Genomic DNA, 14,077 nt, shown 5'->3' on the forward strand with positions numbered 1-14,077 from the left:
TAAAATGTAACTTTCTCTGGTAATATGGAATTTTTAACGTAACATTTTGTAACATTTCACAGGACTTTGGGCAAGCAACAGATCGGCCAGTTGGACGGAGTTGACGACGGCTCAGAGAGCGATGCCAGCATCTGCACCACCAGTACCACCACCACTACCACGGCCACCTCCTCCTCCTCCTCCACCTCCCAAAAGAACACGGGCAAGCGGAGGGCCAGAGAGAGGCACGCCGCAGAGAAACTGGAGTCCCAGCACGACTCTTCTGGGAAGGAGGCTGACAGCGGCGGAGGAGCTGGAGGAGCCGTGGGGGCTGGCGGAACGAGCAGCAGCAACAGCAACAGAGAGAGTAGGAAGAACCAGAAAGATAGCCCTCCTCTATCTGGAGCAGGAGGCAGTGGGGGGGTGAAGTCTCAGTCTCAGGGGTCTCAGGACCCTCTGGCCCAGCTGTCTCTGAGCACGGACCTGCTCAAGTCCGACTCGGACAACAACAACAGCGACGACTGTGGCAACATCCTCCCGTCGGACATCATGGAGTTCGTCCTCAACACTCCCTCCATGCAGGCTCTGGGACAGCAGCCCGAGCCGTCCTCCTCGGAGCTCCTGCTGGACGAGGGCTACGTCGGGGTGGACGTGAACCGGCGCAAGGACATCCTGTTTGAGGACTTCCCCCAGCCGCTGGCCAGCACCGAGAACTCAGGGGTCGGGGAGAGCGGCGTGAGCAGCACCATAGAGCAGCCGTACGGTCTTCCTTTGGAGCTGCCCTCTGATCTGTCTGTGCTGACCACACGCAGCCCTTCCGTCAGCAGCGGCCAGAACCAGAACCACACCGCCGGGAGTCTCATCTCCGACACGTCAGAGCGCTCAATGCTGGGTTTAACCTCTGATCCCGAAACCATCAGCGGGGAGAAAGCTGGAGACGAGAAGAGGACAGGGCCGGGAGAGTCACCGTCCGAGAGCCAGCATGAGGGGACAGCTGGTTCAGACGGTCACATGACTCCTGAACAGTTCATCCACAGCCCTGCAGTCGGACAGGGGTTGGAGCCTGCAGGTAACCAGGATGTAACGAGGAATTCTGGGACACCTGGCCTGCCTAACTCCCCCTCTCTACCCCTTGAGGGCCAGAAGTACCTCTCTGCCTCGGCTGCAGCTTCAGGCAGCCCTGGCCCAGTCCCAGGTCCCGGGCCGTCCCAGGCTCAGGTCGCCAGCCCTGCAGTTATCAAAACTGGCCCTGAGAAGCTTATCGTGGTCAACCAGCAGTTCCAGCCCCTCTACGTCCTCCAGACCCTCCCCAACGGAGTGACCCAGAAGATCAGTGCCACGGGAGTGATAGACGCCAGTTCTCCGGCAGTGCTGAGCTCCATGACTCTCACCACGGGGCTTAATACCGGTCTTTCCACAGCACAGCCCATCTTCCCCGCTGGAGGCAAGGTCCTGGGCACCATGTCCCACCATCCTCAGATCCACACATTCACAGGAACCACCCAGACGGGCTTCCAGACTGGCATCCCCAGCACCTCCTCAGGGCTCCTCATCGGGGTGCCCCACGACCAGTCTCAGATTCTGGTCTCAGAAGCCGGCCGGCCCCACAGCGTGGCCATCGTCTCCAGCCCCTCCACCATGGGTTCCTTGCCAACCGTGCTGGCCTCCGCTCACGGCAAGAAGCGGCCCATTTCTCGCCTCCAGCCAAGGAAGACCAAAAAGCTGGCCCGCTCTCGTAACCAGCCCACTCTGGCCCCTTCCGAGGTGGGACCCCCTCCCAACATGACCCTCATCAACCTGTCGTCCCCCCAGATCACCGCTGGCATCCCCGGTCAGACGGGTGGACTGGTTGAGTTAAGCGCCATCACCACCTCCCAACGCAAGGTCCCAAACATCATCAAGAGACCTAAATCAGGTGGAGTGATGTACTTTGAACCGATACTTCGGCATAGGATGCCAATGGCCGCCCACGACTCCTCTACTCACCTTCTCCCCTGCACGGTCTCCGGCCTCCACCCCAACCAGTCTGTGTTGAACGTGGTCTCCATGGCTCCTAGCGGGGGCCTTCTCGCTCCGGGGTCCGTCTCCTTGTCCACCCCCGTCCTCAGCTCCGCAGAGTTCACTGGGCCAATCAGCAACCTCCTCTTCAAGGCCGGCCCGCGCGGCCTGGGCCTGTCCGATCAGCCCATGGTGCTTCAGTCGGCGGCCGGAGGTCCTCTGATGTCCCCGCTCGGCTCCCCTGTCCAGACGTCCATCGCTGGCGGCATCTGTGTCCTGCCCTCCCAGCAGACCATCAGCATGGCCGTGAGCCAACAGGGGGACGCAGAAAGCACCGGCGTCCATCTCCAATCCGTTAACAGAGCCCACGCCCTGGACTCCAGCGGTCCAAACGTGGCGTCTTGTGTGACTTTAGCTCCCGGTCCGGCCACAGCGCTGAGCTCCGCCAAGACACACGTTGTTGGGGTCTTCACCCAAACCCAGAGCTCCAGAACTACCCCCGCGTCCCGGTCCTCAGCGGAACACAAGCAGTCCGGCTCCTCCTCCGCCACAGGAAGTGTCGTGAGGTCGGAAAAAGGCAAGCAGAAAGCCAAGAGGAATCGGCAGAGTCCAGACAAGACCAACGGCAAGAAGCTGAAGGCCTGGCAGGGAGAGGAGCCTCACAGAGGAAGAGCCTCCTCTCCAAACCCCGGGTGAGCTTCATACACATGCTTAAAGGTTACATGAAATACCGGCGGCCCTCTTGATTCCCAGATGGCCTCTCTACCCACTCAGCTTTGCCCCTTTATAGTTATAAATTCCTGTTTTTAATCTTGCGTGTTTTTGTGTGCAGGTCCAGAGAGTTGTGCTCTCCAGAGCCGATGGACACTGGCAGACCCACCGACAAGGGAACCAACAAGAGGTGGGCATCCTCTCATCAAACGTCTCTGTGCCAAAGTACCGAATGAAGATCAATTCATTCTGATACTTAAGTCTGTCTTTCTGTTTCCAGTGTCTTTGGCACCAAGGCTGCTGAGTCACCCATTCCAACGGGGAAAGTGGTGGAGAAGGCCATGGACTGTAGTGGGCCAGGGGGGGACCCTGCCGGGTCTCTCCTTGTGGCCTCACCCCCAGACCAGGAGGGCGGCGGTAGGGACCTGGCCCTGGACGCTAAGCCCAAGAAGGGCCTCATCTTTGAAATCTGCAGCGAGGATGGTTTCCATATCCGCTGTGAGAGCATTGAAGGTGAGGAAAAAAAACGACCCCCGGGCCCAGCTGAAAAGTTTTGGTATTCATCTTTTTGTGCAATCCTTCCCTTTGTTACGCAATAACAATTGTCAAGTATTGTTCCATGTGTATTGTAACTTACACACCACACATCCAGACGTCCGTGATGCGATGCTCCAAAGGCAGCTTGAGGTTCTGGTCGACTGACAGCCAAGGGACTGGATCATTTTAACTGTGGTGCTTTACTATTAGTCACATTGTTTTATCATTGGTTATCTTTGTGTAAAGGGCTTTTGGTCACAAAAGAGCCATTAATGTTTTAGGAAACAGATACAAATACAGACAATACTAACAGCAGTGACAAACATCACAACGCCCTTGAATTGACTTTCCAGAGAGTTAATTTCCTTCTTCTTGACTTATTATAATATCCATTGCTATAGAAAGAAAATTATATATATATAAAAAGTGTTAAAGCGTTTGTCATTTATCTATCTTTCTAATTATGGACAGGGAAGTATAGGATATGTGTGTGAAGTACTCACCCCTTCTTCTTGTTCTTTACAGAGGCTTGGAAATCTTTGACAGATAAGGTGCAGGAGGCTCGTTCCAACGCGAGGCTCAAAGAGCTCTCCTTTGAAGGTGAGGGTCCACTGTGTACTATAAACAAAACTTTCACATCATTAACCCATTCACACCTGTGGCCGATTCTAAAAACGCCTTCTAAATCCTGACCTAAGTTTTCTGAAAAACTTCAAATATTTATTCAAAAATTACAACATATGTATGTTGCTATATACTGTACATACAGTAGCAACAACAACCCCAAAAGGGGTTCCCGTCCTGAAAGGTATACATGTAGTTACGAATAGGGGTTCCCGCCCAAAATGGGTTAATAAATGTTCTCTCTCTTTGGATGAAAAATCGGGAAATGTGTCATTTAACCCAAGCTAGTTTCTTCTAGGGCAGTGGTTCTCAAACTTTGTAATTTCAAGGACCCCCCATAACAACTCTGAGTGTTGCAGACGTGTACGGGTCTATTTGGAGCCCCACTCAAGGAACCCTGAGTGAGGGTCCCTGCCTGGACCACTGTCCTAGGGAATGGGGGGGAACCAATTTGAACACCTACCGACTCCCAGACAGTCTCTCTATCCACTCTGCTACGGCAGTACCATCTATGCATGGATTAAAGGTGTCAGTCACCACGACTGATTTCAGTCATTTGGACTCCATCAGTGGTGTGTTCTAGGTTTTTTCGGAGGGCATGCGATAATTCATTCCCTGCTCGTGGTCGTGGTTACACTCGCGCGTGGTCAATGGATAAAATGGTTAGTAGGGGGCTACGCTTTTTTTCCCAAATGATTCTGCACGTCATACTACCTATATAGCGTAACACAGTAGAACACACCACTGGATTCCATTGTGTGTGTGTGTGTGTGTGTGTGTGTGTGTGTGTGTGTGTGTGTGTGTGTGTGTGTGTGTGTGTGTGTGTGTGTGTGTGTGTGTGTGTGTGTGTGTGTGTGTGTGTGTGTGTGTGTGTGTGTGTGTGTGTGTTATGTTAACGAAATAATAACAACTAAAATTGAAAAAAACTTTTTCGATAACAGAAATAAATAAAAACTAGAATACAAGAAAAAACGATAACTAACTGAAACTGTATTGTGTGTTTACAAAACTAACTGAAATGATAGACAAAATGCCCCTAGTTTTCTTATTTATAAGCTTAATTTGTAACTGAATATATTTTTTAAATGCCATCTTTTCCTGAGTTTCTTTTACACAATACTTACTCTGGCCCTTTTCAATCCTGCACCTGACTTATTTGTTTATTTGGCGCAGGTTTGAAAAAGGCTGAAAGTATAAAAAAAACTAACACACACTAATAAAAAACGAACTAAAACTATTAGCATTATCAAAAATAAAAACTAATAAAAATTTGCAAATCCGAAATCTCAATCTGAATGAGAAAAAAAATAATTCTAAATGAACTATAACTAAACTAAAATGAAAAATCCCAAACTATAATAACCTTGGTGTGTACTCCCTCCAGGTGTGAACGCGCTGAGGATGCTGGGTGTGGTCCATGAGGCCGTGGTGTTCCTGTTGGAGCAGCTGTATGGTTCCAGACACTGTCGGAGCTACCGCTTCTGTTTCCACAAGCCTGAGGAGACGGACCAACTTCCTGTCAACCCCCATGGCTCAGCCCGTGCTGAGATGCACCAAAGGTAGAGGAGGCCGGCTCACATACAGTATTATCTCCTATTCTATAAAGCACTGAATGTCGTCGCTGGCGGGCGCAAACCTCCTATCTCCGTATTTTATTATTATTATGTTTTAAATAACACAGTGCTATTGAACACCCTTTACGTCTGTGTGTGTGGGTTTTACAAATATTGAACCGATGAAAAGTATTAACTCTTTGACTGCGGTCGACGCGTTATCGAGTCAATTGCTACTGTAGTTTGTCCAGTTGGCCGTCGACGTGTTAGACGCGCTGATAGCTTTTTCATTGTTTAATCTGTGATCGTGCTGTTCTGTGTATTTTTCGCTTTCCGTTTACTTTACACTCACCGGATCCGGATTCATGACGCAGATTCCGTTTCCGGTTCTCTAGAAGCTTGAAAGTGTCATTTTAGGCCAGAATAGGGAAAAACACGGTATAAAAAACGAACGGAGAGCTCCAGTTCTATTTTCTTTAGTCTGGATGACGAACAGTTATCATCGTCGTGTATGTATGGACTGTTTGAGCCTGTTTGGGGGGGGGGGGGTCGAGTGAGTGAGCGAGTGATCGAGAGGTCGATCTGCTGCTCTCTGCTGGTCGATCTGTCGTGTGTGTTTAAACCGCAGCCAGACAAACTATTTGAATTTAAATAACAAAATAACAAAAAAACTAAACACGAAAATCGCTGGCACTGGGGGAGTACTTTATGAAAATACTCTGGCAGTCAAAGAGTTAAAAAGCGCCTCTGACTAAACCTCCAAACTCCATCGGATCCTCAAACCAAATGTTTCTGTCTGACTTCGTCATTTTAATCAATGATGGACATAACGACTATCTCCACATTCACTGGTCAAAAACCTCCTAACTCCACTTGAGCTGACACATGCAAGTATCTGACAATGAAGTCATAATAACAACTTTGATGAGGCAGTATTGTGTTAAAAGGATTAAAAACATGGCTTTTTACATTTCTGAAAAGTTAAGATTTTGGACATACAGTAGTTGGTTTCTGCCCGACAGCAGAGGCATAAACTTTGATCACTTCTCTACTAAGCTGTGTGTGTCATTCCGTGGTTTGAGGATGTGGTGTGAGTGGCTATATTGCTAGTGGTGTGATATATTGCTAGTGGTGTGAGTGGCTATATTGGCTTATCTGCCTGTTATGTTTCCACCATTTTTTTCTGATTCTGAGTGGTGTTTATTTTTTTCAGGAGGTCTGCGTTTGACATGTTCAACTTCCTGGCATCCAAACATCGCCAGCCTCCAGAGTACAGGCCTCAGGAGGATGACGAGGATGAAGGGCAGCTCAGAACCGCCAGGTCAGACATTGCTGTATTTGCTCATCATAGTGTGCACAGGTCAAAAATGCAAGTCTAAATGCAGTGTGGAGCTGAAAAGAACAGCAGTAGGAGTCACTATATAAGAAACCATAACTAAAAAAAAAACATACATTTGTTTTTTTTTAAGTTATGGTTTCTTCCATCACTTCTTCCATCACTTCTTCCATCACTTCTTCCATCACTGTGATGACCACTGTGACCACACCGCCCACTTCACACTGGGTGTGATTTTAATACTTTGAAAGACATTTTGAAATAGTGAAAATAGCCGATCTACATATACGTGTTGTGAGCACGTAGATCGGCTATTTTCACTGTCCTCTGTGGTGTTTCCGGCTTTGCTGGGCGCTCCAACGAACACAATTGGCCATTTCAGAGGGTAGGGTTTAGCCCGTAGCACTTCTCCTAGCCTTGACGACCATGCATTCTTATGCAAAGGTTAAAATGTAACTTAGATAGCATGTTATGATTCCAGGTTCATTTGTTGACCTGGCATCTTATAGTTTGCATAGTTTAAATATACAGATTATTAAAAAAATATATATTTTAATGTTTAAACAGATGATATGATCTTGGTTTACCTATGATCCTAGATTACTGAGGCACTACACTGTCTCGATGCATTTGATGTATACCTTGTGTTTACCTTACCTGTAAATCGCTCTGGATTAACTCATTCACTGCCAGATTTATTTCTATATAAAAAATTATATTGATTATGATCGCATGTCCAATCGTTTGTAAACAGACAGGGTATGTGTGTGCGACGCCCAGACAACAAACATTCCGATCGTCTCGGAGCCCTTTTCTCGTAAAAATTGCATGGATCACTTACTTTTTCAGCTCGCCACAGAACATGTACATGTCTTATGATCGTGTGCCCAACTGTTTGTAGACACACAGGGTAGGTGTGTGAGTGGCCCAGAGAACAAATTTTCAATCCGCGACAATCCATTCTCCAGTAGTAGAAGTTTGTAAACAGCGCGTCTGAGCGGAGCACGGCGGAGAAAAACAAAGCTGAGATAATGGCGTTTAAACAGGGGGCAGACGGAAACGGAAATCTTTGATTGACGTCATTTCCGTATCCGGGTGTGTTACAATGAAATGTATCACTTCGAGAGATGAAGGACGGTGAGATCTTTATAAAAATCAACGTTTTTCAAAATTACGTTTTTTACATCAGTGGCAGATTTGGTCATTGGAAAAAAAATACGTTTTTTTACGTTAGTGGCAGTGAATGAGATAAGTGCCTAATTGGCTAAATGCCTAAATTGTAAATTGAAATTGTACATGACCAACTGTACGGCTCATCAGTGACATCCAGATTTGGGGAATTGGTATAACGTCTCAATTGGGAGAAAAAGGTGGAGAGAAAAAAAACAAGTATACTATCACTTTACAGTGCAGTTAAATTGTCACGCCAGGGTGTTGTTTGAACGTGTGGCATAACATTTCTCATGCCAGGGTGTTGTTTGAATGCGTGGCATAACATTTCTCATGCCAGGGTGTTGTTTGAACGTGTGTCGCAAGTTCCTCAACTGAAAAAAGCATATCGACTGATGAATATGTTGGTTTTGTTGTTGGGGGACATTCTGTCTTAGTTGTTTTTGCTCTGTCACAGGGGCTGTGTGACTATTATCTCTTTTCCTCCTGCCTATATAGGGCCACAAGTGCAGTGGGATGCTAGCAAGTAGAGCCCGACTGACGCCTTAAGTTTGGGTCCGATCGATGCCAATTCCCAAATTTGGAGAGTCTTAAACCACTAGATTACCCATGTTTTGACCGATATCTTATTTTTTTAAAAGTGCAAAACACATTTGAAATATTAAAGTGTCTATTTAGAACATTTAACTTATAAGCAAAGGACATACATGCAAACCTAATTTTGATAGATACAATATATTTAACGCCTTAAGCCCTATTGAACATTTTCTGAAAACGATAAAAAATGTTCACCTACGTATAATAATGACATGCCCAAGAAATAGGGACACCAGTTTGAAAGTGGTGGTTCGGGACACATCGACTGCATTAGCCGGCGATTCAGATGTCGTCAAAGGAGCGATACGTATCGGCCAGGCGAATATCTGGGTCGGGCTCTATCTTAACTGGCAGTAATGCTGCCTCTGCTGCTAAAGCGTGCAGAATACTGCGCAGACAGAGGACACGTGCAGACCAGTAGTGGGTTATACTGTATATGCAGGTCTTCTTCTCTTTGGAGGGGCCATTTTCAGAAAGAAGAAAGAATATATATTGTGCCTCCTTTAGTTTTGTTTACCTTTTTGGGCGAGGATAGTTTCTGCTTCAGGTGGGGATGAGCTATGGAAGGGTTTGAAAGATCTTTTTAGCAGAATTTGAATTTTAACTTCAAATCTATATTTGGATGATTATTATTAATAGTTCCATGAATTTCCAATCCATTCTCCAGTAGTAGAAGTTTGTAAACAGCGCGTCTGAGCGGAGCACGGCGGAGAAAAACAAAGCTGAGATAATGGCGTTTAAACAGGGGGCAGACGGAAACGGAAATCTTTGATTGACGTCATTTCCGTATCCGGGTGTGTTACAATGAAATGTATCACTTCGAGAGATGAAGGACGGTGAGATCTTTATAAAAATCAACGTTTTTCAAAATCACGTTTTTTACGTCAGTGGCAGATTTGGTCATTGGAAAAAAAATACGTTTTTTTACGTTAGTGGCAGTGAATGAGATAAGTGCCTAATTGGCTAAATGCCTAAATTGTAAATTGAAATTGTACATGACCAACTGTACGGCTCATCAGTGACATCCAGATTTGGGGAATTGGTATAACGTCTCAATTGGGAGAAAAAGGTGGAGAGAAAAAAAACAAGTATACTATCACTTTACAGTGCAGTTAAATTGTCACGCCAGGGTGTTGTTTGAACGTGTGGCATAACATTTCTCATGCCAGGGTGTTGTTTGAATGCGTGGCATAACATTTCTCATGCCAGGGTGTTGTTTGAACGCGTGGCATAACATTTCTCATGCCAGGGTGTTGTTTGAACGCGTGGCATAACATTTCTCATGCCAGGGTGTTGTTTGAACACGTGGCATAACATTTCTCATGCCTGGGTGTTGTTTGAATGTGTGGTATAACATTTCTCATGCCAGGGTGTTGTGTGAACGCGTGGTATAACATTTCACATGCCAGGGTGTTGTTTGAATGCGTGGCATAACATTTATCATGCCAGGGTGTTGTTTGAACGCGTGGCATAACATTTCTCATGCCAGGGTGTTGTTTGAACGGGTGGCATAACATTTCTCATGCCAGGGTGTTGTTTGAACGGGTGGCATAACATTTCTCATGCCAGGGTGTTGTTTGAACGCGTGGCATAACATTTCTCATGCATGTTACTATTTCAGGCGTGCCTCCATGGAGCTTCCTTTGGCTGTGAGATTCAAACAGCTGAAAACCACCTCAAAGGAGACCGTAGGAGTCTACAGGTTAGTGAGGATATATCTAGGATTGTACTGCATAGAGATTTATATGGAGTTTTTTAATTGATCGTAAGTTTATTTTCATGAATTTACTAGGACCTGTATTGTAGTTTAGATTAAAAAATAGGTCTTCTTTAAATACATTGTTTAAATGCTGTAGTATTGAAATAGCTACTTCTACGTTTAAATTAATATTGAGTGGAAAATATGAAATGGCAATGAACCTACCTCTTTTGTATCATGTATAGAGCAAAACATATTGGAAACTTCATACATGTATTTCCAAAACTGTTATTCTTCAGGATTCAAATTCAAAACTATCAAAAGTAGCAGATCTACAAGCTGAAAATGCGTCGCTTCCCGCCGCATTTCGAGCTTGCAGATCTGCTACTTTTAATAGTTTTGTGCGACGCTGTAGTATGATCAAGTAGCTGGCATTAATTTACCAAAAAAAAGAAAAGAAGAGGTTTCTGCCGATATCCACATAATTACTCCATCACACAAAGTAGTCACTTGCCAAAAAGACCTGAACACGTGGATCGCTTGTAGATCAGGTCTTTTTGGCGAGCAACATTTGTCGTACTGTACATGTAAATGAGTCTTTACTTTGGGAGGACTAATGTTTGGAGCCTGTTCTCTCCCCCCTGCAGGTCTCCCATCCACGGCCGAGGCCTGTTCTGCAAGAGAGCCATGGATGCGGGGGAGATGGTGATCGAGTATTCTGGCAACGTCATCCGCTCTGTGCTCACCGACAAACGGGAGAAGCATTACGATGGCAAGGTGAGTGTCTACGTGGGGCCTGAGTTTCATAACCAGTCAAAGCAAAACGTTTTAAATCACTTAAACCCCAGCTTCCGTATTGTGGGGAAAGCTTTTGCTGAAAATAGCAGATCGACAAGCTCACAACGCGGAAGCAACGTTGTGAGCTTGTCGATTTATTTTCAGTGAAAGCTTTCCCCACAATAACAGAAAACAGAAAATACACTAGCATAGAGCCCTGAGAGACTCCGGTCAATCATGCCCTCACTTTTTTACCTTGTAAACCTGTGATGTGACAATAAACCTGATTCTGATTCTGATGAAGAAGACATTTTATTGTTGAAATGTGGCTAATGCCAATGTGCCGATGTTTAATTATGCTATGTCGCAAAAAAACTACCAGCTGGATTGCCATGGATTGTTCTGTGCACCTTCATTATTCCCAGACAATGGCCCCTACTGATCTTGGGGACCCCATGTAATACATAAGTAAACCAATAATCTAATAATAACTACATACGTACATACTAGTGCCACCCTTAGGCTAAACTTTCCACTTTGAATGGGCAGATTTCCATGAAACTTGCTGAACGCATTCATACACCCTGGACGATATTACAATTTGAACAACACCATGTCCTACTGTATCTTCTAGCACCGCCGTTTGTTTTGCTACCAGCAGAAGAAAATGCAAAATGTACATCACCTGCTTATTTGCCAACCCCTCCAGAACCACTCCAATGATATACACTCTTGGGTGTATATGATTAAATCTATATCTAGGATCTGATTACTGAATTTAAAGAGGCGTAGGTTGGCAATTCTGCCACGAGTAAGAGTTAAGAAATCTTAACAGCGTTCCTGTTCTTTTCCAGGGTATTGGCTGCTACATGTTCCGCATCGATGACTACGAGGTGGTGGACGCCACGGTGCATGGTAACGCGGCGCGCTTCATCAACCACTCCTGCGAGCCCAACTGTCACTCGCGCGTCGTCACCGTGGACGGCCTGAAGCACATCGTCATCTTCGCGTCGCGCCGCATCTACTGCGGCGAGGAGCTCACCTACGACTACAAGTTCCCCACGGAGGACGCCAGCAACAAGCTGCCCTGCAACTGCAGCGCCAAAAAGTGTCGCAAGTTCCTCAACTGAAAAAAGCATATCGACTGATGAATATGTTGGTTTTGTTGTTAGGGGACATTCTGTCTTAGTTGTTTTTGCTCTGTCACAGGGGCTGTGTGACTATTATCTCTTTGCCTCCTGCCTATATAGGGCCACAAGTGCAGTGGGATGCTATCAAGTAGAGCCCGACTGACGCCTTAAGTTTGGGTCCGATCGATGCCAATTCCCAAATTTGGAGAGTCTTAAACCACTAGATTACCCATGTTTTGACCGATATCTTATTTTTTTAAAAGTGCAAAACACATTTGAAATATTAAAGTGTCTATTTAGAACATTTAACTTATAAGCAAAGGACATACATGCAAACCTAATTTTGATAGATACAATATATTTAACGCCTTAAGCCCTAATGAACATTTTCTGAAAACGATAAAAAATGTTCACCTACGTATAATAATGACATGCCCAAGAAATAGGGACACCAGTTTGAAAGTGGTGGTTCGGGACACATCGACTGCATTAGCCGGCGATTCAGATGTCGTCAAAGGAGCGATACGTATCGGCCAGGCGAATATCTGGGTCGGGCTCTATCTTAACTGGCAGTAATGCTGCCTCTGCTGCTAAAGCGTGCAGAATACTGCGCAGACAGAGGACACGTGCAGACCAGTAGTGGGTTATACTGTATATGCAGGTCTTCTTCTCTTTGGAGGGGCCATTTTCAGAAAGAAGAAAGAATATATATTGTGCCTCCTTTAGTTTTGTTTACCTTTTTGGGCGAGGATAGTTTCTGCTTCAGGTGGGGATGAGCTATGGAAGGGTTTGAAAGATCTTTTTAGCAGAATTTGAATTTTAACTTCAAATCTATATTTGGATGATTATTATTAATAGTTCCATGAATTTTTACATTGGCCAACCCTTAATTTTTCTTACGATTTGTCATTCCTTTGAATATATTATGATCCACCATCGCTGTTCAGAGGTAACAGAAGGGAGAAGTAAAAAAAAAAAAAAAGACAAAAAACTGAACTTGTAAAAAGTTCCATTTTACACCAAAGTGCAATTTGCTGAAGGGACTTGGAAAGAGTAATTTTAGCAGAACAAGAAAACCAGAAAATGAGACACCTCACTCATATGATCAAAGAACCGGGATTTCACAAGTAAATTCAGGTTTTTTCACACCTTTGAGTGTTCTAATAATACAATATACCCTTCCCCTTAGGCAGGAAGAGTTCTGATAATACCAGAACCCTTCCCCCTAGGCAGGAAGTCCCTGTATATAGGAGGTAGTCTCGGGTTCCAGTCCAGAGCAGCCACATTGGAGCTGTACAGGTGGCAAACACTAGGGGGAGCTGTGGCCACAGAAAGGAAGAGACAGCGAGGTTGAAGTAAAAAATGTAGATTTGTTTATATGATGACATGTTAGTTTGGTTGATTTCGTTAAGGGTGATCACTTTTAGCCTGACAGCGAGGTAGATAAATATTAGACGTCAATGAGTTTCTGGCCTTGAGGATGCAAAGGCAGCTTGAGGTTCTGGTGGACTGACAGCCAAGGGACTGGAGAACTTTACTGTTGTGCTTTACTATTAGTCACATTATTTTCTCATTGGTTATCTTTGTGTAAAGGGTTATTGATCAAAAAAGAGCCATTGATTTTTTTTTGTGCTGTAGGAAACATACAGACAATACTGTGGGTTTGTGCATGCTGTTATCAAACCTATTTCTTTGGAAATTAGAGTTGCTTGGATTTCTTTTTGACGATGTTCCAAAAGACAACCGCAGTGAGAACCAAACATCACGACACCCTTGAATTGACTTTCCAGAGAGTTGATATTCTTCTTCTTGGCTTAATATCCATTGCTATAGAAAACAAAAAAAAATCAGTTTTTGTTTTGTTTTGTTTTTTTGTTTTGTTTTATTTGTGTGGTATCAACTATTTTAAAGTGTTTGTCTTTTATCTGTCTTTCTTATCATGGACAGGGAATTATGCTTGCTTTTA

The 14,077-nt window shown here is 45.1% G+C and overlaps 1 protein-coding gene across 3 annotated transcripts in view; it reads left to right on the plus strand.

The window, feature by feature from the left end:
• The window catches only part of kmt2a (lysine (K)-specific methyltransferase 2A), a 67,551-nt gene extending 54,449 nt beyond the window's left edge, over positions 1–13,102 (plus strand). For all 3 annotated transcript variants that reach the window (XM_080429649.1, XM_080429651.1, XM_080429650.1), the window contains exons 26-34: positions 63–2,669; positions 2,810–2,878; positions 2,969–3,201; positions 3,751–3,825; positions 5,234–5,408; positions 6,616–6,723; positions 10,127–10,207; positions 10,852–10,981; positions 11,836–13,102. In XM_080429649.1, coding sequence (XP_080285775.1) covers positions 63–2,669; positions 2,810–2,878; positions 2,969–3,201; positions 3,751–3,825; positions 5,234–5,408; positions 6,616–6,723; positions 10,127–10,207; positions 10,852–10,981; positions 11,836–12,111 — 3,754 coding nt within the window. In that variant the 3' untranslated portion in view covers positions 12,112–13,102. The remainder of the gene's footprint in view (positions 1–62; positions 2,670–2,809; positions 2,879–2,968; positions 3,202–3,750; positions 3,826–5,233; positions 5,409–6,615; positions 6,724–10,126; positions 10,208–10,851; positions 10,982–11,835) is intronic.
• The last annotated feature ends 975 nt before the right edge of the window (positions 13,103–14,077 follow it).

Source organism: Gymnoscopelus braueri (genome assembly GCF_963280865.1).
Source record: "Gymnoscopelus braueri genome assembly, chromosome: 5".
Classification (NCBI taxonomy): Eukaryota; Metazoa; Chordata; class Actinopteri; order Myctophiformes; family Myctophidae; genus Gymnoscopelus; species Gymnoscopelus braueri.